The 22,257-nt window shown below is 38.4% G+C and overlaps 1 protein-coding gene and 1 long non-coding RNA gene across 16 annotated transcripts; one reads left to right on the top strand and one right to left on the bottom strand.

The window, feature by feature from the left end:
- Positions 1 to 3,195: 3,195 nt before the first annotated feature.
- LOC113668516 (discoidin domain-containing receptor 2) lies at positions 3,196 to 19,908 on the top strand. 15 transcript variants are annotated; one of them, XM_089181927.1, is made up of 11 exons: positions 10,320 to 10,445; positions 11,242 to 11,297; positions 14,278 to 14,360; positions 14,503 to 14,669; positions 14,949 to 15,122; positions 15,236 to 15,383; positions 15,744 to 16,289; positions 16,721 to 16,834; positions 17,383 to 17,739; positions 18,080 to 18,201; positions 18,942 to 19,908. In XM_089181927.1, the coding sequence occupies exons 1-10, from the start codon at positions 10,431 to 10,433 to the stop codon at positions 18,193 to 18,195; spliced, it is 1,776 nt and encodes a 591-aa protein (XP_089038053.1). In that variant the 5' UTR covers positions 10,320 to 10,430; the 3' UTR covers positions 18,196 to 18,201; positions 18,942 to 19,908. The 15 variants fall into 15 exon arrangements, with proteins under 15 accessions (XP_089038059.1, XP_027040232.2, XP_089038060.1 ...); XM_089181933.1 differs by lacking the exons at positions 10,320 to 10,445; positions 11,242 to 11,297 and adding an exon at positions 3,196 to 3,429 and having other exon boundaries at positions 14,500 to 14,669; XM_089181934.1 differs by lacking the exons at positions 10,320 to 10,445; positions 11,242 to 11,297 and adding an exon at positions 3,218 to 3,429.
- Positions 8,459 to 9,574, bottom strand: LOC149040076 (uncharacterized). Its single transcript, XR_016179641.1, has 2 exons — positions 9,278 to 9,574; positions 8,459 to 9,043 (listed from the first exon to the last, which is right to left on the bottom strand). It is a non-coding gene; the product is annotated as an uncharacterized LOC149040076 (long non-coding RNA).
- Positions 19,909 to 22,257: the final 2,349 nt, after the last annotated feature.

Raw genomic sequence — 22,257 nt, 5'->3', positions numbered from 1 at the left:
TCGTTTATAAAATTGCTGTGGCTTTTTTCAGTGTTAAACTGCATAAAGAATTCAATTTATGTTCAATTTTTCAATTTGGCTTCTTATTTTTACATGTCCTCAGGGAGGCTATTGTGGTCTGGTCAGTTTGCTATCAGTTTTAGGGCGAAGTAGAGATATACAGTAGAACCCCGCTAACTAGAGCCCGGTTAACAGGGACCCCCTCCTGTATGAAATAAGATCCGATTTCCCTTGGATTGGACCCTTCTTCTACTCATCTACAATCAGCTAACTCGAACTTCCTGTTTTACTTTTCCTTGTCTCAAATTTTTCCCGTTATAAGCTTGAACTTTGAGTAAAAACGACAGCCTATAGACGTCAAAATGTTACAACACAGCTGACTGACACGTCCCAATCCTCAATTGCGGTTGATATGAACGTAGTAACATATATGAAAACGTAATACATTTAACTCAACTTCCCAAATTAAACGTTCTTCTTAAAAAAAAGAATGGTAAAAGCATGATTCCTCATTAGTTATAATTATAAACAGGATACCAATCTCGATATCTAGAACCCCTACAAACTCGAACCGTTCTTTGTTTCTCTTGGGCGGGTTTCTATTATGTACTGCTAACAAAAGATTGTGTGACCCCCTGTGGTCTCTCTCATGACCGTCTCTCACACTGGAAGCTTTCGTAAAATGATCAGGTTCACCGGAAATCCAGCTTTACCAGAAACCTACGCACTGTTTCTTTCAAAACTGTATGCTCGTTACATATTACGTGTCCTCTCTAACTCTCTTATTGATTACGAATCAAAAATACCCACTTCATAGTCATGTCTTTGAAAAGCGGATTACCAAGAATCACGTGATCCTTCTGAGCAGAAGTCATGCCTGCGCCAAACTTAGTTCAAACAGTAAACAGCTTTCGTACTCTAACAGTTCTCAGCGTCGTATTAGCAGTATTCTTCTCAAGTTTCTCAGAACAGTCTAAATTAGTTTTCTCATTTGCTTCACAAGACACACTTCTCAAGCGAGATAACTTGTGAGTAACGCGTCACCATGACAGAGTCCGTGTTCAAGGCCTGCTGTGATTAGTAACTTCCGGCCGTTCTTGTGAGTGAAGTGGCTCTATTGTTGATCATAGTATCTTACCACAAATCGTTTTTTCCTCGACTTATCATTCAACCTGGATGCGAGAAATTTGAAAGTGCCGATTAAAATGCAGGAAGGAATTGCTATATTCTGGTAATATACAGAAGGTTTTACCGCGGTTGTTGATGACAGCTGGAGATGAGGCTATCGTGACCTCTGAAAGTTGTGTTGCCTTTCGTACGTGATCCAAATTAAATTCCAGAAAATTTGCTAGAATCTAATAAGGTAAATCAGTGTCGCAGTCAATTTGTTGGCTGAGTGAGTTATCCTTCTTAAGAGGACGTTTACGTCGGTGCATCGACACAAATTTTAGTCACATGCCTTCTGTAAGGAGAGGCATTAAAATGTTCGCAGAAGCGAGCTCGTTCAATATCGTACACCATACTTTATTATTAAAAAAATTGCGTCTTTTTATATTTTGCATGTCTCTGATTAAAAGTTTTTAATTGAAGCTTAACAATGTAGTCTGATAACAAGTAATCATACAATCGCAAACAAATAAGACATACACCTTAGACCTTGAACTGAACACAACCGTAATCAAAGCTGTCAAGGAGAGAGGAAGAGCTATGCTTTATGCAGGTTGGCCTCCTCAGTAATGAGGAAAAAACTGGTCAAGATTGCAAATAAGCAATTTATTCATGAATCCCTGTTATCTCTGGGCGGAAAAGTAGGATACCAGACAGGTACCTCAAATTACTTATGACTGTTGTTAGTTCAATAAAATTATGACACCGAAGACGATAGCTTTGTCAGCTGTATCAGTTATTAAAAAAAGATAGTGTTTTTCAAACATGACTCAGTTTCCGCTCAATGAAAACAGAATGCGACCCTCAATAATGACATAAATTTTGGCGCTATATTGATCGAAGAACAAGATTGGTTGAATTTTTGGAGGTGTGCCTGTGGGCGGTGGAGCACGATCAATGTCGTGACTGTTGATCGATCATGACGATCAATGTCATGATTGTTTCAGCTATTTCATTTTGTTCCTTTTGTATTAAAATGTTTTTAACAGGAGTCACCCTGATCTGAATAGTACAAATTTGTAGCTGCGGCGTAATAGACTCGGCAGAACTGGTTTTCATACCAATGCCGAGTCTTTGAAGCGTTTTCCGTCTGTTGACGCAATATGAGCTGGAACAGTTGACCCCACGTGCTCCTTGTTTACTTTGTGTGAAGATTTTGGATGACACTGATTTTATTTGTTGCCAAAATGGCGATGATACGAGCCCTATTGCTTTATTAACTACGACAAGAAGTTTGGCTGCTGAGTACAAAAAGTGCTCTTGGAGAGGATACTTGAAATTTTCCTTGATCCACATTTCGCGAAATGACGTTGAGTTAAATCCACTCATCCTGATTTCATTGTTAGATTACGCTTTCTGTGGCCATTTGCGACCATTAGCAATTATAAGAATGTGTGAAGGACTGTGCAGGAGCACGTCTTAGCGGATTTGTCTCTTTGTTTGCTTAGTCAATACAATACTCACTGAATGAGGGCTTGTTTCCAACTGTTTTAGATTTTTCTCTGAATACGGAAATAAAAATGGAACTTGCCACTACCTGAAAGGGTACTTTCTCGTCTAATAGAAGGTTTTTAGAGATTTTCTTTCCTGATCTATGATCATCTATTGCATCACAAGGCAAGACATAACTAAACTTTAGGTGGAAAAAAGGCTGGCCAAAAAAAACATGTATTAAAAATCGCTTAAAATTTTTGGCTATAGGATATTGGTCTGATGTTACTGCGTAGTTCTTAAGATTTTAGATGAATCTTGGAGAAATTATCACAAACGGAACAAAATTCAAAAGCAAGTTTATGCAAGCTTTTAAACCATTGATTGCTAGAATACGTCATAATATCCCTAAACATCTGCCTTGATAAGGAAACCAGTTTTCGCATGGATAAGGTGATGAATATCGGTTATAATATCCTTTTAGCTTTACGTATCCTCTTTTGAAGAGAAACTAAAATTTAGTGAAACGCAATTATTGAACGTTGGAATGTACAGGAGTCACGTTGATACTTATCTGACGCATGTGCACTTCCCGCTGCAGTGTTGACCGCATGTACTCAGTACACCAGGATTTCCGGCTTTTCGTGTGGCACCGTATTTACCCTGGCACGTTCTTTGAGTTTAAATTTGTACTCAAAGAAGCAGCGTGAAACAATAACCTCGTTTCGTCTACCACGAACTGTCGCAAGCGTTAGTTTTTCGAGGATTTTTCGACAATTTTGTCTTGGAAACTGAGAAACATACTCAAGGCAGATACAAGGGACAAGGACTGTAAGTAAATCGATAAACTCCAACTTACTTAAAAGGCAAACGCTTCCCTGAAAATTGTACCACGTAATTGAATTTTGAAAGATGAGTGCGTGGGATGTGCAAACCAAAATGGGCCATGTTAGTTATCGTGTGAGTTTGATTTATATTTAGATGGAAATCAACGACGTCTTTTGCGCGTAGGATGGCAGCTTCATACCATTTGTCTTCGTCATCATTCTGTCCTTTCCTTCCTAGCGAAATATAACTATATAATTTTTCAACTCGCTGGTCAGTCTTCTATATTGTTAAAACTTGGGCTTACCTTCAATTTTCAGGTTTGTCGTGAGTATTTCTCAGCCGATATTATTATCTAATCTCTACTCTGCCCCTTCTAGATTTATCACACTTCATTTGATTGTTTACGTTATTTATTATGCGAACACGCATCTTGTTTGTTTGGGCTACCACAAAAGAAAAATACCCTGAGTTTGCGTACCTGACTTAAAATAACTTGTTATTTGAGATGAAAACTAGAGCCACTGCCAACAGCAAACATAAGAAATAACAATCAACTGATGAAAATCAGTTGCAACTATTCAGTTGCATCCCGTTCATTTTTTACAGTCATCACATTAGACGGGTTCACTCGACATGTTAACTTCGTATTACTACGCAATACAGATCATGAGATGACTTATTTAAGAGATTACACTTGTTTCCTTCATAACTTCTCTCAAACTCTCAGCTGTGTATTAGTAACTCGCACTGTTGTAACCTCTCTGAGGAATCATCACACAGCAAGGGTGCCAATTTATTGCAGGGGCGAAAAGTGAGAACATAAATCATTGAGACTAAAGCCCGAACAGAACAAAACGAACATTAATTTCATCATCGATCGCCAGACGTATTAGTGTTTACAATGTACTTTACAACAAAAAAGTTTTCAATCCTTTAAGGTTTCACTTTTTTTTCCCTTTCTTAACTTCTCTCATTAGTGGTGTACACTAGGCTTCAAATTGCCGGAAGCATACCATATGTCGTAGCTATTGAATTTTTCACATGATGACAATAACAAGTCAACATTTTGACTCTCGATTTTAACCTTTCTACAGTAACGAATATTTCCCTTTCACTTGAGAAGCTCTTGATTTTTAAACGAATTCTCCTTGTCAACATCTTAGGACATGTACAAAGAACAGTATAAAGAATATGCATACTGATGTTAGGGCGTAGCGAGGAACTGTTTTTATTAACTCGGCAGTAAAACCTCTCGTATGTGGAATTCCTCATGTGCAATGAGCTCGTGATTTGACCTTTCAATATCTCATGAACTGTCATGTAATTTCAAGACGGATCCTCATCCTCAGCAGATTACAATCAACAGTTGTTTTGTGGGTTTTAAAGGTAATGATTCGGAGACCGGCCTTGTCAGAGCTTGAGGTAAGTGCCTTGGAAGACTGTAGGCAGCCTTAGAAGCGGATAACATCTCTATAGTTTTACTGCTCTTGATGGAACCCCCTCGCTGTTGTATATGGTCAAGACGGAAATATTTGGGGCAGATCCCAAGTTAAGAGGGCTTGAAAAAAAAACCTCAGTTTCTAGGAGTGAGGCTCATGAGCAAGTTAATTACAATAACACTTGTGAATATCCTTGAAAAATCTAGTTAGTCATGCCTTATCAGAAACAACCAAAACACCCTCAGGTCGTTTCAGTGTGGGTGAGTCATCTTTTTCGGTCTCGGTTGTCAAGCAATTTGAGTCAAAACATCGACGTTTATTTACTATTTTATGTCAATATCGGGTTTCTTGAAATCCTACTTGATATCCCGAGGCGCATTCTTGAGTAACCCTTTCAGAGCAATTTTCCAGGAGGTAAATTAAACTTTGCTGCATAAGCCTGCCTTTCAGCTTCTACGTGTCGGTAAGGTGTTTCGAATCATGCTTCTGTTAGTGGTTAATGACAAGTGTACAAATGCTTTACTATGAAACTGGGTCAATTTGTTTAAGGCTTAGTTTTACAGATTTGAGACCCGTTCTCTTTCCTTCAGTTTCGCCTTCAACCTGTAGATCGAATTCTTCACCAGACGGAAGCCGTGATGAATTCTTTTATTGAAAAAAATGAAACTCATTCGAACATTTCCTCGTCAAATGTTACTTTCGTCGTTGGTTTGGGCGCGGTTGAGCGAGCAGGGAACAATACGCGTATACGGCATGGATTAAAGAAATTCCTTTAGTCATAGGTAAATAATTATACTTCGGGTTGGAAAAAGCTGAACTTATTTGTTTGGAGCACAACCATAACTGAGGATAAATTAGATCCCTATCTGAACATCACTTCGTAGTTTGATCACTGGTTTGTTCCTTTACACGGTTGGCCTACGTCGCTTTTCTGAGTTAGTCTCAACGGATGATTTTCGATTTGACTTGTGCGGACGCGAAACTTTTGTCTGACTTCGACGTTTCCTTCGCCATTTTGACTTAATCTCTGGCTGAGAGCCAGTTTACTCTTTATATCAGTAACGAAGCGCGAGTAATTATCTAAAGTTGTGTTTCGACTGCTAATTTAGTAACTTTCGGTACTAAGGAGTCTTTTGGTAAAAATACTACGTATCCAGTTCTTCAATACCAAATAATCGCCTGCAAGTCATTCTCCTCAACAGTACACGAGAGTTTGTTTTGATTTTACTTTTCAAACTTATAAACGGGTGAAAAAGGTTAGAAGCAAGGCTCGTTATAATTGCTAACACGTTTGCGTCATTTCTTACAAATGTAAATCCAAACATTTACTGACTGTTGGCCCTAACAGTGAATGTCTTTATTAGCAGCGCGGCAAGGGCGAGTCCTTGACCGCAGATCTCTGAATTGTAATTAAAATTACCCTTTGTTCAGGGATCGGTTTCCGGGGATGAAGTACGTTGTTAAATACATCCTGTTGTTAAATGTCAAAGTTACGTCTAGAACCCGCGGATGAACGTGCTCAATTACCTTTAGTTTAAAAAGGTGTACATGATTAAACGTGTAGATTCGGCCGATTTTGGAAGGTTACAAATTAAACGATAAAGTATTGGAAAGATGTTTGGAGAAGTATGGTAAAGAGAAGGTTGAGATTTTAGGTAATTCATCGACTGATCACCCGTATCCAGTAGCACTCAAATGTCACAATTGAAATTAAGAAGATATAAGGTTATTTTGACTGTACTAAATCAAACCCTTGACGATGGCTCGCAATTAAGGAAATTCATTGAATATCAAAAATAATTGCTTTGGGTAAACTTGTAGCATTTACGAGGCCGGTGTAATTGTTGTGCTTTTGAGAAATGTGAGTATGGCAGAGGAGGGGGGGGGGGTGGAGGGGGCGTATGGACCCCCCCTTTTTTTGGAACGTAAAGTGCATTTATCTCTTTGTAAACGAGGAGAAAAACTTGTTTAAGAATTTTAACTTCGAAAATCTTCAACTATTAAGGTTATGATTTTCTCTTCGAAATCTAACAGTAAATTTCATGCGTGTTCAGAAGTACGATATGAAAACAGAAGTTGAATAAACTTGGAATCCTCCATAAATCCATGAGGCTCTCCGCCTCTCCTTCGGTTTTTCTTTGTGTTTCGTCGTAGTTGCAATTTTCTCAGTTGGTTTATCGATTCCAAAGATCACTGAGAAGAAGAGCGATATCTTTAGAGGGATAAGTTTGAAATTTTTCTATCAACCATGGACATTGGCGCCATAATTTTATTTCTCGTTTCTTCCATGACAGATGTTTTCAATTCCATTTAAAGAATGGTTGATGTTTTGTTATTTTCAAGCTTTTAAACTGGAACAGAGAAGCATTTGGAAAATAATCGATATTGTTTTGTTTATGAGGATTTCACAAGGTGAGCAACGTACATGTAGAGTATGATCGAAATTACCGCATGCAGCTAAAACAGCGGGTCCAATGATAAATCTATTCATTCACTTTTTTACAATCGTGATTTAGTCTTCTAGAACATTGCAACAGATCGCCAGATGATTTAAACATTTTATCTGTGCTGTAGGGAGGTACTCCAACGGATTCATCGTTGTTACTAATTTAGGAGGACACTTGATATCGCAAACTTAGAGACGGTTTTCATTTCACAGGACTTAGGCTTACAGTTGGGTAAATAAACTTTTCATCATAAAATTCCAATCTTTGAACCATATTGATGTTTTGTGGCCCGTCGTTGAACAGAAATGATAGCAAAAGTGAAATCTTACCCTGACATGAAAAATAAACTGTTTGTAAAGGACCCTTAAGATCGTCAGGATTGACAGCTGAATTACACTATCAAGTCTGATTCTCTTTTTGACTTTTTTTTTTTTATAAGCTTCTGTAAGGCACGTGTTAGGCGCTCGCCAAACAACTTTAACATGTGATGATCAAGCGCAATTCCGCAGAACTTATTACATAATGATCTGAGGAAAAGTACGGAGGGAAGAAGTATTATCTTGAAGTGTAATTTTCGCTAAAACCTTCGTTTTCTAACTGTGTTTTGAAAAGGAGGGCGTACTTAAGTTCTTCGTTATGGAAGATAGTGAAATTTCATGCCATTTCTGGCATTTCTGAGTCACAGTACCGGTGGTTTCTACAAAAGCCGGTTACCGGCGATCTACCTCCGCCTATAAGACCTTTTGCCGTCGTTTGTTTAGTCTGCGAGTAGGCTCCCGCGTTCCGGTTTTGCCTTACGGCCCCGCGCACTGCCGCCTATTGCACAATTGGCAGCCGTTCATTGAGAAAGTTACGGAAACCACAGCACTGCAATCCGATGTTTGTCAGTTTACATATCTTACTCCGAGAGAGAGAACATAAAAAGGGAATTAGTTTTAATCATGGCTGAATTTCAGCACTCAGGTCGGTAACCTTTATAAAACCGTCGAATTTCTTTGACATGTTTATTGTCGTTGCTCGAAGTTCATATCACCGTATATCTTACTCAATTAGTTGTTGGAGGTTGTCCAGATTTTTAGCATATTTCTTAAACTTAGGGGTAATGCTGTTGATGGGACAATGATAATGAATTGACATCTGATTGGACATCATAAAGTTTAATAAGAAAGTTCCCTCAACTACACAAAATGAACAAAGTTTAATCGATTATATCAGCGTTTATTTTGATTGCTGTCACAAGTGAGATGACTGAAACATTAGTACTGAACAATTTCTATTTTTACTCTTCGTCTTTATTTCATAGGGCATTCAGCCAACCAATTTTCAATCGCTGGTAACTTGGAGAGAAACGCATCACGAGAGTGACAAACTAAGCGAGATAAACTGCTATAAAAAAAGAAGTTTCGTAGTGTCGAGTTAGGTCCAGTTGCTATCTTTCAGAATAGAACATCAAGACAACACACTTACAGAGTAATGGATTGACTGTGAACACTCAGAATTAATCTGCAAGCTTAAGCTGCAAGGTTCCATGTCGACTGACCTGTTTGTTTGCGCTCTGATTAGGTCGACTATTAGGAGCTGCACTTGTTGATCAGCTCTTCTCAATGTCACATTGGATCGCCACACCACTTTCACTAGCTGGCTATGAATCAGAAATAACACCCTGTACTTCAATGCCGGGCTGTTCGGTTCTGCATAGGGCCAAAGACGGTTTTTTTTTTAAGTCTGTGTCTTTTTATTAATAGCATAAAGAAAAAAATCATTTAAGTAGATCATTAATAACTGTGACTTAAAATGGGATGATGATAAAAAAAGAAATGTAGTATAACTACAGCAAATATGTTTTGACAAGATCCACGCGCTCGCCTTCTATAAGAGGATAACAACTCTAAGATAAGATTCTAGAATTTTTCGATGACGTTTGAAGCTCAATTTCAAAAAACTTTTTTTAGAAAATTGTCTTACCATTGTACATTGTCGGTTCGCAGTCAGCTTGCAGAGTTCATATCCTGATGTCTCCTAATAGGCTGGTTTTATCTGATAACAAAGATGTCTCTGGTGCTTGTATTATCTTTAACCAGGAAAGTTTCTCCGTAAATCCCTCTTTTTACAACTGACCAAGTGGTTATTCAGGTTGTGAGAAGTGTGAATTTAACTTAATGAACATAAATTGTTTCAGAAACCTTTAAAAAATTGTCAACCGGATAAGGAGCATGAAGACACCCTGTATTGATAACTTGATAGTGAATGGTCTTCATTTCCTGTGAAAGGTGTTGCTCTACACGTGATATGTGAATGATTCCATACACTTAACGTCACAGTTTGTCAAATTGTGAATCACCTAAAAACAATTTTCCTGCTCGCATAAAAAGAATGAAAACAAACAGTTGGCTTGAATGTCCATAAAAGACAATGTGGTTTAAGCGTCTAAAGTAAGTTATGTTCTGTGTACATAGGAAGTCTCTAAATGCTTTCGAAATGTTTATATTCTGCAGTATATAATCGCAAAACCTAATTTTTTGCGTTTGTGATAGGGATGGGTCAAATTTCAATTTTGTCGTTCTTGTTTTTACTGGTTTTAAGCTAGTGAAGCCTGTTTAGGCGACATATACGAACTAATGAAATCGTCTCCTAAAAGTTTCGACATTCCAACTTTCTTAGTTCCTTTTGTCTTCAGTGTTCACTATAATCTGACTCTAAATGGTGACCAGAAGTTTTTTCACTTTTTCAGAGCTTGGTATCATTCATCGGCGCGGAAAACTCCTGGCAAGCGTTTTGTTAAACTTTAAAATCAAATTGGAGATTTCAAACTTTTATGTCTACTTAACAATGACGGAAAATCACAGTGGCCTTTGGACAATTTTAATTGTTACCATGGCAACAACTGACATGAATGAGCTTGACTGTCAGTCAAATAGTCCAGGGTTGACATCCTGCGCTGTTTATACTTGGGCTATGTCAAGCACCTGTGTTACGTATTACGTCCAAATTAAACCCGGGTTATATCATCTTTGCTGACTACTTTAGTCACATCCCCAGTGCTCGCGCCACATTAACTTAAACACAGACGAATTCGTCACGGAATAGCCTTTGAAAACCCTTTTGCGTGTCTTGCTTTATGCTGCTGGTTAAGGTTGGTCTTCTTTCAAGCTATTTCTGGAAGTTCGATTGTGTACGAAGTGAGGCATTTGACATGATTTTACAAGACTTCGCATTTACTTGTTATACTTAGCAATATTTCCGTGCGGTTAACTTTTTAGTCATGGTTAATTGGAACAAGAAAAGGTAATACTATGTAGTTCTTCGTTTTGGCTTCGGTGTTATAATAGGCGCGCATGTACAAACGAACTTGGAATGTCCCTTCGGCTTCAGCCTTCCCCGCTTTTTCTGTTGAAGCTTCTACTATCACGGAATTTGCTTTCTTAATTCCGGCAATAATTTTGTAATCAAATTAAGTCGTATCAATCTTTTAAAAAGTAAAATTGTTAATCTTCTATTTTCTGGATGATTAGATTCATCTCCGGATCGAACAGTATCGGCAAGTACATTGCATGTTGCCGCCGGCCGGCTCGAAATTTCTTGAGTGTAAACAGCATGGAAGGCATTTTAAGCATTTTGATCCCTCTGTTTCCGTCAGTTTGTAGGAACTCGTCACATTTGTAAGAAAAAACAAACAACGTACTTGAGTCTAATTCAAATCATGCTGAAACAGGGAACAGTTTGCCGGAAAAGCGTGGCGTCGCCATTCTCAAATTAGGAAGGAGTGTTTTTGTTGTGGGATATGTCAAAATTTTCCCTGTAACCGCACTGGAACATTTCCAGTGTTGTTACGTAAGGCCCTGGGGCGAACTACTGTGGACTTGATGAGTTATTGGATTCATTTTGTAATAAAATCATGGACTTCCCGTGAGAGTTCTTTTTTCACATAGTTTCTTCACAGAGTGGAGCGATTTGATGGTAAATTCCCTTGTACCCAGCGGCCGAGGTGGGTTTTAACGGAAGAAATTTAGTTTCATGTGTGTGTTACATCTTGGACGGCGCCCTTTTTAGAGTTACCTACGATTATCTATGGGCCATATCGTCCCCTTTTCTTTCACAAACTATGACAATAAGCACAATAAAACGAGACGCGAAAGACGCCGAGGCAACATTTTTAAGATTTTGGCTTCCTTAATGCCACTGAGAGGCTTTGATGGTCTGTTAGAGCGTAATTACCCATCAGTTTGGCCTTCATCTTTCGTGCGAGCATATGGTGTGACCTAAACGGGAACTTCTGTTTTCGTGTGTTTTAGTGTGCTATTGATGATACATGCCAGGCAAATTGCCAATAGGTGTAACATGTCTTTTGTTGACTGACAAAACATCACTTTTCACCACTCGTTGCCCTTCAAACTTGAAAGATCGTAAAATAGAGCAGGAATAACTTGTTTTCATGTATGTTGGGATAGTTTAACACATATTTCGCCAGCGTTCGTTTTTTTTTCCTCACCCCAATGGTTGTAAAAATCCCGTCGTCGTACCTATGTGTTTGTTTTTATGTCTATGGCGTGCAAGCTAAGAACCGGAAATCTTAACTCGCTGATACAATTAGTGGCTATTAATTGCAAGTGAAGACATGAGGCTTCGATTACTAATAAGAAAATTCCTTTCCTAAATATATGTCTCGGTTTCTACTAAAACGCAAAATCCAGACTTAGGTATCCGCCCTCTCCTACCTCTCCCTGTCTACCCTTTTCCCCCCCTGAAATATAACATGGCCTTTCTTCGTCGTTTTCAGCATTCCCTTTTAAAAGCAAAAGCGTTGAACAAGTAAATTGAAAACGACAAGAAAAACAACATCACAAGAAAGCAAAAAAATAATCAAGCCAAACGCGTGCAAAACTAGAGGTCAGAATGCTTTTCCAACGCTTGGTTTAGCCGTCGTCTTGCCACCAACGTTTTTTGTTCTTTTTCACTCGGTGGAGATGTCGTAAAAGAGCTGTGAAACTGCCAAAATATATTTTTGTATTTGTCCATCTTAGAAAGTCGAAATATAAATCAATATTCAGTTGTTTAAGGGATTTAAGATTTCCCTAGTTCATTCGATTCTTTAATTTTCTATTTTCTATTTTCTTTTCAAACCCATGTCAACATAGTAATTTTTGTTGCCACATCTACTTAGAAGTATCGATTTGGATGCTCTATTATTTTAGTCTGAGTCTGACTAAATCTATTCATTTAATTCGTGTTACGATTCCGTGTAGCATAATAGAAGGTAAAAGTGATTCCCTGAAAGATTTTATCATAGTGGTTTAAGTTAAAAAACGAGCAATTTTCAATGGAAAGCTATTTCCCTGTGGTATAGTTGACGTGGTGGGCGCGAACCACTTGATTTATTGGGTACTGTTTTGACCTGTGTTGAGTAAAATTTCCTTTCCTTCCGGCTCCATACATGAATACCAAAGCAAACGAAAATCTTTCGTTAATACGGTGAAATTTTTATGGACAGTTGACAACGGAGAGAATTACATAAATTGTATTAGCGTGCGCAATCATGCGATTAGCTAGTACGGGCAAGGAATGTATTTGAGTGTAAAGAGGAGTAATGAACTAAATACAATTAAAGGAGTGTATCGCATTTCTTGAATTAGCTGGTCTGCAAACCAAATTAGTCAAAGATATCACCACATATGTGAGACTTTGTATTATCTATTTGTTAATCTAGTTTCATGAATTAGTGGATGTTAAAACGTACACAGATTGAAAATGCTCGTTTACAGACAGGAAGCTTGAATTGTGGGTAGAGAAAGAAAGCACCAGGTCATGAAACATTCCAAAATCCTGTAATTAAAAACATATCAGTTAATTTTGCATCAAATTTCTCAAATAACAAATCTTTCCTATACGTTTAGAGTTTAAAATTTGCCATGAAATAATTTTTAAGGAGCTTTCGCGTGGCTTTTGGCAAGTCAGGCATTTGTTCCAAATATGCCTGTGAAATCCACCGGCCGTCAAGTTACTAATTAGACTGAAATCATTGATTTCAATAATTCTCGTAACAGCTTCCTGTGTTAAATGCAGGTCAATGGGATTAATTTTAGGGTGGAAAATCGTTATTACATTGTTCCGCTGGTATTAATATTACAAATATTATTGTCTAGTCTTATAAGACAATTGTCTATTGAGGGATCGAGACAAAATCAGACAGGCAAGCACCACAACCATATTAATGGGGCGAATAGTTTCACGGAACGGCGCATCAGCTGGAGCTCGATTATAATCAATTACGCTCTGAATTCCGGAGTCTGTTGGATCGCATCGTTAAGTCGGCGTTCATCGAAATTTTGCAATTACGTGGGATCGAGTGATCGGGCCTAAAAACAGCCATCAAACTAGTCCCCTCCATTCGTGACTAATGGTGACTTTTTGCAAAAAAACACTTTAATTTGGGTTTTTCAATTGAATGCTTCAAAATCAACACGAATGAACGGACCAAACGGATGATCAACCAGAGGAAAATTAAAAAAGCGCATATGAAGCTGAGTTAAGTCGAACAAAAACAGCATAATGATCCAAACGCCCTTTTGTTGACTGCCAGTTCTATTGCTCATTGCTCAAAATATTGTGTCCCGCATTACGTCCGCTCCCCTCATTTATTATAGTGACTTTTCATATCTAACCATGTCGCAATAATTTCATCACCATATGCTGCTTTCAGCTAACTCAGTCTTATCTTTGGCGTACAGCCAAACAAAGCCACCTAACAGACCTCGCATTAGTTTGATGGTTGTCTTTTATGAGACACACCATCTCCCGTCGCGAGTGCGGAATAGCTTCTGTCGATTCCTGATGGCAACTCGAATGACTTATAACCTTGGTGATTGTCTCGCTGCCTGCCGAGTCACCACCTTATGTTACCTATTAAAACAAGAAAAAGTTATCTCGGGCAAGCAAAATATATTCAAAATATTTTTGTTATCTTTCAGATCAAAGAATATATCGCTGAAAATGAAAGAAAAGATGATTAAGCTCATTTCACTCTTAGTGGTTTTTTCAAGAGTATCATCAGGTACGCACCTCTCTTCCCTCTCTCTAGTTCGTTAAAATGCTTCGCTTCTTGTTTAATTTTACACTCAAAACCACGAGTGCGCTGTGGCTCAATTTGCTCTTTGAAACGTTTTTTTATCTTATTGTTCTTTCATATCAAGCAGAGATATGCGATTCTCCCCTCAGCATTTTAATCCCAGACAGTCAATGGAGTGCCTCTTCTACAATAAACCACACCTTATTCGGTGCTTATCACGGACGAATGAACAATTCTCCGGACACTGTAGGCTGGTGTTCGTCAACTGCCAAAGAAGAAAAAGCATTTATAGAGGTTAGGGCTGAATTTTTTCTGTCGGTTTTTTTACGGGGATTCTTTACTAAAAAGTAAAGAAAATGCGCAAGATTAACAGAAATGTTGCCTCGTTTGCCTGTTTTAGCTTTAGTGCAATGGCTTGACGAGAGCTTGAAAAAAGTTTACGCGTTCATGCAGTTTTGCAAAGTGTCATTCTCTAGGCGTAAATAAGATGCTTTTAGAATAACAGCAAGCTAAATAAATGAAACAAGAAATGTAAGAGGAAGTTAAAATAGACTGTTCTACTGATGCTTTCAGGTTGACTTGAGTAGGAACATGCTCGTCAGTGCCCTGTCTACTGTAGGAGTGTTGGTGAAAAACGACTCTACTGGGAACTCTACATTCATGTACGTGTCACAGTATTTCCTAGCCTATAAACGTGATGGAGACTTGAAATGGAGGCGGTACCATAGAAACGATGTATCTGTCACAGTAAGTTGCGAGTCTCTTAACACTCGCTTCAACGTAGAAATGATTTGACTTTACTTTATCCGTTGGTCGATGATTCTTTACTTCAATCTGCTTCGTGTTGATTCTCATTACAGCTAATTAAAATCAATGACTCCAGAGTCCACAAACACCACCTACTGACCCCGCGGATCGCCCGCCGTGTTCGGCTTGTGTTGGACCAAGGAATTGGAGACAGATGGTGCCTGAAGATGGAAATACATGGCTGTTCTTGGACTAACCATGGTACACCACATACTTCCTTTTAAGAACTGTTATTCAAAGAGCTATTCCAAACCAAAGGATACTGATAATTTGGCATCTTGCTCTAAAAACGACTAAGTAACTCCCATGAGAAAAGCCTCAATTTAGGAGACGCTTTCCCGCTAGTGCCATTTAGGATCCCCTAGCTTTGCAAAGCTGGGGCTACATGTCAAGCACGACAAATAGCTCGTTGAATCTCATTAAATTTCTGAGCCCTTTACATAGAAAACAAAACCAAAGGAAACGAAACAAACACAAACATACAACAACAAAAAGTGTCTACATTAATGTTGTTTCAGTCAACATCACCATAATTTTTAAAAAGTTTTAGTTTCCTTTCAGATGGCTTGGTTTCGTATCGCATCTCCCAGGGAAATATCCGACAGAATCTACCCGGATGGAATTCTTTACGAGATAACGGCTACGATGGTACGAGGCTCGCTTTTGGGAAGAAGATAGGCGTACTTTACCGGGGACTGGGTCAGTTAACAGACGGAGTGATTGGTCGTAATGCTGACTGGAATGACACTGGTAACCCAATCTGGATTGACTGGATTGGCTGGCAAGATTCCAAAACCTCTGACCCAACTGTCACATTTGAATTCTCATCCTTAAGAAAGTTCTCTAGCATCCGTTTTCACGTGCTTAATCTTCCGAGTCACCATGAAAAGATGCTCTTCAGCAAAGTTGTGCTTTCGTTCTCTCGAGATGGCGAGTATTTTGCTTGGAAGACCATATATGAACCGAGTATGGCTAAAAGATCAACACTGAGAAACAAAGCTGTTTGGATTGAGGTTAACCTAGATGGAAACATTGGAAAACATGTCACATGCGAATTTGTTTATTACGGATGGTGGGTGTTGATCAGTGAAGTGGAATTCAAATCAGGTACTTTCTTGGTTTAGTGGTTTTCATGTGCATCTAAGTTCCCCCAACTCATTTTTTTCTCTTAAAAGCTCTGCAATATTTGGTAGATTGGGTCTTTTTTAAGCTTCACATTGCTGTATGCACTTTAAGAGAGTCTTTTTTTTTCTTGGTTCAATTTTAGTTTTCGTCTCTTACAATCGTTTCGGCTGAGTGATAAATTATGAGATCGCGTATTTTTGGAGGAGGGAAAAATCAGCGCATCACAAATATATTTTTTATGTTCTTGGACTGAAGCTTGATGAAACTGACCAAGGCTCAGCCTTGGCCCACTCTGTTATCGAGTAGTACTGCTCAGAAAACTCTGTCATCTGTAATTAAGTCCTTAATGCAATTTTCTTCTCTTTTCTCCACCCTATGTAACGCTTTTCTTATTTCCTATTTGTTTTCGGAAGAGGTATCCATCGATCATATTCCTCAAACCGAACAAAACATTGTGCCTGTAATAACAACAACAGCCAACACTGTCGACAACGGAATCAATACGACAGACAAGACTGTAGTGGAGGGTAAGTCGGGCTATGTTCTCTTAACCCCTTAACTCCCATGAGTGACCAAGACAGGATTTCTTCTCAAGATATCAATACATTATCAACCAGATAAGTGAATAGAATAAAGAAAAATGTCAATTTGGGGATAATTAGTTGATCCAATACTAAATTCTCTGAACGAACATTGTGAGAATTGTATGGTTGACAGTAAGGAGAATGACAATTTTAAACAGTCTCAAAAATAGTTTTGCTTTAATAATTGTCCCGTCATTAAGAGTTGATTAGTGAGCAAAAAAGATTTTTTGTTTCACAAACAAAAGGACTATTTTCGTTTACATGTCTCTCTTTTTAAAAGACGTCTTCAAGCCTTTCAAATTTCTTTTTAATCATGTGGTATATTAAAAATGATTCGAGGACAATAATAGCACCAAAAACGTTGAGCAAGTCTTTTTTACACATTTCTTAAAATTAAGGGTGTTTAGAAAGATGCAACACTTTTTTCTGAAATGGAACATAATCTCATCAAGTCAACTGATCAATCTTTCACTGAATTCTCTCGTGCACAGAGTCGAGTTTTGATGAGCCTTCGGACGACTTTCGGGACACCGTGTTGATAGGCTGCTTGGCTGCTGCAGGAGTAATAGGAGTATTGCTATTGTGTGTCCTCGCCGTGCTGATGTGGAGGCGAAGAAGTCGACGCACGCGAGCCGCTGAACAGGATTTAAACAGCAGAGCAATCAGAATCATCAACCCCGGCAAGAAAAACTCACTAAACAGAAGGAACGATCCTAGTGCGCAGGAAATTCGCTTTGAGAGACTAAAGATGCTGGGGAAGGGAATGGACGAAGACGAAGATTATGAAGTGGAGGAAATGGACTTAATGATGGAGAAATGTAATTTGAATAACGCCAGGCTACTGATGGGTAAGTGTTATCAACCATACTGTTTTAAAAGATGATATTGATTAAAATAAAAAGGCAACAGATATCCCATGTTTCATCAAGTGAAGCCCAATGATGATTGAAACCTATTTAGATTTTTTTTTTCAGTCTTCTACTGGGCTGGGCTATTTCAACACTTATAAGTGCGCCTATGATCCAAAACTCTATCGCCATACCTGATGTGTAATAGAAAATCAAATCTCGAGGTTAGCTGCAAAAACACTGACTTTCAAACTCCACGTCCCATGTGTTTTAATTTCAGTAACACGAGAGTTGACTTGTTCTTGGTTAGTTTCTATAAAAAATATCTTTCACCTTTCAGGTGACCAAGATACCTCAAGGAATCTCCGTCCTCAATCCAGGGAAATTTCCCTGGAGGAAGAAAAGGCTGAAGTTCTTGCAGAAATGAGGAAAGTTAGCGAAAGTAGCGATGAATGAATGCAGGTACACATCGTTCTACGATCCCTGTAGCATTCCTAACACCAAACTTCTCCGCATTGAATAAAATGAAACAAACTGACAAATGCATATAAAAATGGTGAAATATGCATCAGAAACCATATCATTTTTAGCTCCGCCATTAAAAGTATATTTGCATCATATTAATTGCTACTTTTGGAGTTTGCAACGGATTTCCTTACCTTCGGTAAATTTCCCTCCAATGAGCCGAAACTTCGACTAAGGAAGACGCCATTTTGAATATTGCTTAGCAACCTGGTCGCTAATCATTGACCTAAATGATAAGGCATGGTGAAATTGAACTGTTTGACTTCACTCTGGAGCGTCGGATAACTGAGAATTTAGAGGTTCATACTAAAGCAGCAACTGTACTCCTATTATTTGAATGAATTTCAAGAAGTCATGTTAGTGCGTTCAGGTTACTAAGTCGTTTCCAAAATGGCGGTGTCCGTAAGGAAATTATTAGCACACGTGAAGGCAATTTTTTGAAATGGAAGGTCTCTCTTATGGATCTCAAATGCTGTAGTGTGTATATTTTATATGCCATATTGAATGGCGGAAATAAATTTAAATGGTTTTTGCCGGGAGCATACTTCTCCAGTTAACCAAGGCTCATGTAGATTTCCATGCGATCAAAGAGCTCAACCCAGGTGATAAATTTAAAGTGATTCTAAGAAAATAGAAATTTATCTGAAGTATGCTTCTGGATTTCTTTTATTTTATAGAATCAACAGTATTCTGAGGAATTGTCAAGTACGATGATGGCTATTTATGTTAATTGAAGCAAATACTGAATTATTTAGATGTAGCTGTTAGAGATGTTAACTTTGCTAAAATGTTTCTTGTTACCCTTGTTACCATAACTTACTTTCTATCGCGCCTATTCCATATTCTTTATGTGCAGAGATACTCCACGATATCTGTATTTTAATCACCTTATCAGAAGCCACACTAGCTAAATACTAACAGAAAGTAGAGTTTGCATTCAAAACGAGTTTTAATTGAGCTTCCAACATAATGTACAATGAAAAATTAGATGCCTGGAACTTTAGGACTTCAATAAGTTTTCCATTATTTTGACTCCGGTTTGTTTACGAACGAGTTTTCGTTTTGATGTCAAGGGTCCCAGTCTCCAAGCGGTGACCTGATTCTAATCACGGCCGTTGGTGTGAAGCAACGGAATCATTCGGAACCGCTCTGTCAATGCCCCTTGGCTGTTACATAAAGTTTGCTTATTTCTATTTCCCTAAACTTTAGCACAGTGCCGCTAAATGTTTCATTATTCACAACACAAAAAGTTACAACTGATATTAAATATTTATTGGATTTCTCATTCCTACCTTGTAAAGAGTACCGGTTTACCTACTAACTTCTTTGGAATCTTGACACCGAAACATACTCTTGAAATTCAGTTAAACTTAACCTAAATGTTTCCAAGTTATCCAATTGGTCTTATTTCCATTACAAAAAAATACAGTAATATTAACTAAGCATTGCGACTTAGAGTAATTAGTTTGCTTCGATTTCAACATTAAAACTAAGGTGTATCCTTATATGATTCTAAAATCGTTGTACATAAATGCGTCAAATAAGTTGTTTGTAGGATTACAAACACGAGGTAGTATTATTTCTTCTCCTTGTACAGTACGTAGGGGTTTTGATAATTAAAGATATATTTTCCACGAATGCAAATACTGCTTTTCAACGAAGTTTAACAAAGGCATATGCCTCCTTATGCTTATATACATATGAGTTAAGGCCGGGTGGCACTAGAGCGAATTCAAACATTTACTAAGTTTTCGCGTGCCAAAAATTGGCAAAAAAATTTTGCAATCGCATCAAACTGACCAAAATTTCATTGATTGGCACAAAGGTCAATCACATATCCATCTCCCTCTTTTAAAAGGTAAAGAAAAATTCTCGCTCGAATTACTGGGTAAGACTGGATCGCCGTCAAATGATGTCTTCGCGGCTTTTGGGTTTTTGTGGAATTTTGCATTTCTTCCTTAATTAAACAACGCAGCGTTTTTTTGTTTGTTTGTTTGTTGTTTTTTTTGTTTTTATTTTTGGTACATTATGAGCCATTTTTTGCGGCTAGAATCAGCTTTTAGACGTAGAAGACGAAGACCTCGCTTAATATAGAGTTCGCTTTTAAAACCGTCCTTGGTCTAGGTCTTTCCCGCGTTTGGCGGAATCATGATTCGAGATTGGAACCATGTATCGTACTTCGCTTTCTTTTTTCGTGCTGATCCTTTTGGTTGCAACTTGCTCCTCTAGTGGTGGCTTTGATAATTCCCATGCCAGGAGAAGTACTTCGTTGCAGCCGATTGTTCTCCAAATTGCCGCTAGTGACCGGGCCCAGGGTACGAGTCATAGACATTCGAATGAAAACGTCGCTCAAATTCCTCTTTTCCCTCAAACGAAAACCGAGTTTCAGATGGACGAGGAAAAATAATTATTGTGTCCTGTGTAAAATGCCGAATTGAGCACCACTGGTGGAATACCAGGATTTTTCCTTTTACTGCAAAATCATGTCTTCATCGCGCTCAGTGAAGATACTATTTTTATCTTTCATGTGTGAGGATATTGGTGTCGTCATGGTTACTAACATGATTAGCCAATTACAAGAGAGCTTCCCGCTCAGGCGCGCAGTCGATTTTTTTGAAATTTCATCAGTAAAAATAAAATAAACAGAACATTACATGGCCGCTTGGCTTTCAGAGCGTGACTTGTTCGTTTTCTGTGCATGCCGAATTGAGTGCGAAACTCGAGGCAATCTTAACTTCAACATGTGCGTTTCCTGTGTGCGCTGATTAGACTGTGCGCGCCGAATTGAGTACGCGACTTGAGGTCCAAACCAAGAATCTGAAGAAAAGGGTTCTTTGTTACTTGGAATACACTAAACAAGGACCGCGCAGCATGTTTTTGAGTAGGGGGGGGGGGGGGCTATTTTTGGCTCCGTTATCTTTGTTAAATTATTTTTTGTCTAATTTATTTTTATTTTGCAAAAAGGTGGGGGGGAGGGAGGAGCTAAAGCCTCCCCCCAGCCCCTCCCTCTGCGCGGTCCCGCTAGAGAAGGTATTCTTGTTCCAAACAAAGCTTTGGTTATTGTATTTTAATAAGGAAAAAGCGCTCGAAATCCTCTACAATATTCATCATATGACCAAAAACGAGAGCCGCTATCGCACTATCACTATATTTTGAGTGATCAATTACTACTTTTCTAAATTTTGTTGGTTGTTTCCGTCCAAAAACCAAGTGAGTCAACGAAATTGATTGAGCATTGCATAATTATTTACCGTACGAGGACAGTCCACCTAAATACTTACAAATTAACAACGGCTCCGAAATTATGGCTGAAATTATCAAGAAATTGTGCTCTGGTCCCTGAAGCTTAAGGTGATACATAGAAGACTCTACCATCTAGAAAGTCAGAGTTAAGAAGAAAACTTAAACAAGCAAGTGAGAAAGAAGATTGGGCCACTCCCTCGCCAGAAATCCCTAGATGAACAGGCTACCCTGCCGGGCCTTAAGCTTGCATGAGTAGATAAATATTTCTTGTTCTCTTAGGGAGAAAAGTTTGCGAGAATGTAATTTAGAAAGGCGCATTTATCTGGCTTGTTTTCGATCCCAACTTAATATGTGTAAAGAAAGTTACCAGTTTCAAACAGAACTCGGAGGAAAACAGACGGATGAAGTCCTTTCTACATCAACTGTGACTAAGGAAGATAAAACCGAGGACCTTGTGGTGGTGCCAGAAAAACTTTATGCGTAGGGTATGAGCTGATGAAGTCGTTTCCTCTTTCACAGCATTTGAGTTTTTTCAGTTTAGCAAATTAACGTCTTTCTAAAAACTAGTTGATTTGAATTGGTTTGCAATGAGATAAATTTAAAAAAGAGTGACTTAAAGTTCGAACTTGTCTTTTTCTGTTCTTTCCTTTATGTGAATTGTTTTCATTCCTGGTAATATGTCTTATTTATACAATTCGTAGAGGAGCCTATCAACTCAATGTTCGTTAAGGGTCTACAGCACAATCACAA

The sequence above is a fragment of the Pocillopora damicornis genome, chromosome 9, assembly GCF_964200805.1.
Source record: "Pocillopora damicornis chromosome 9, jaPocDami1.2, whole genome shotgun sequence".
Lineage (NCBI taxonomy): Eukaryota > Metazoa > Cnidaria > Anthozoa > Scleractinia > Pocilloporidae > Pocillopora > Pocillopora damicornis.
Note: the sequence above shows the minus strand (reverse complement) of the source record. Positions and strands in the feature narration are given on the sequence as shown.

What these genes read in the sequence shown, in the direction of transcription:
- LOC113668516 (XM_089181927.1), top strand. An exon ending in GAAACGATGTATCTGTCACA is followed by an intron (nt 15,123 to 15,235) that starts GTAAGTTGCGAG and finishes TTCTCATTACAG; the next exon opens with CTAATTAAAATCAATGACTC. An exon ending in AGACAAGACTGTAGTGGAGG is followed by an intron (nt 16,835 to 17,382) that starts GTAAGTCGGGCT and finishes TCTCGTGCACAG; the next exon opens with AGTCGAGTTTTGATGAGCCT.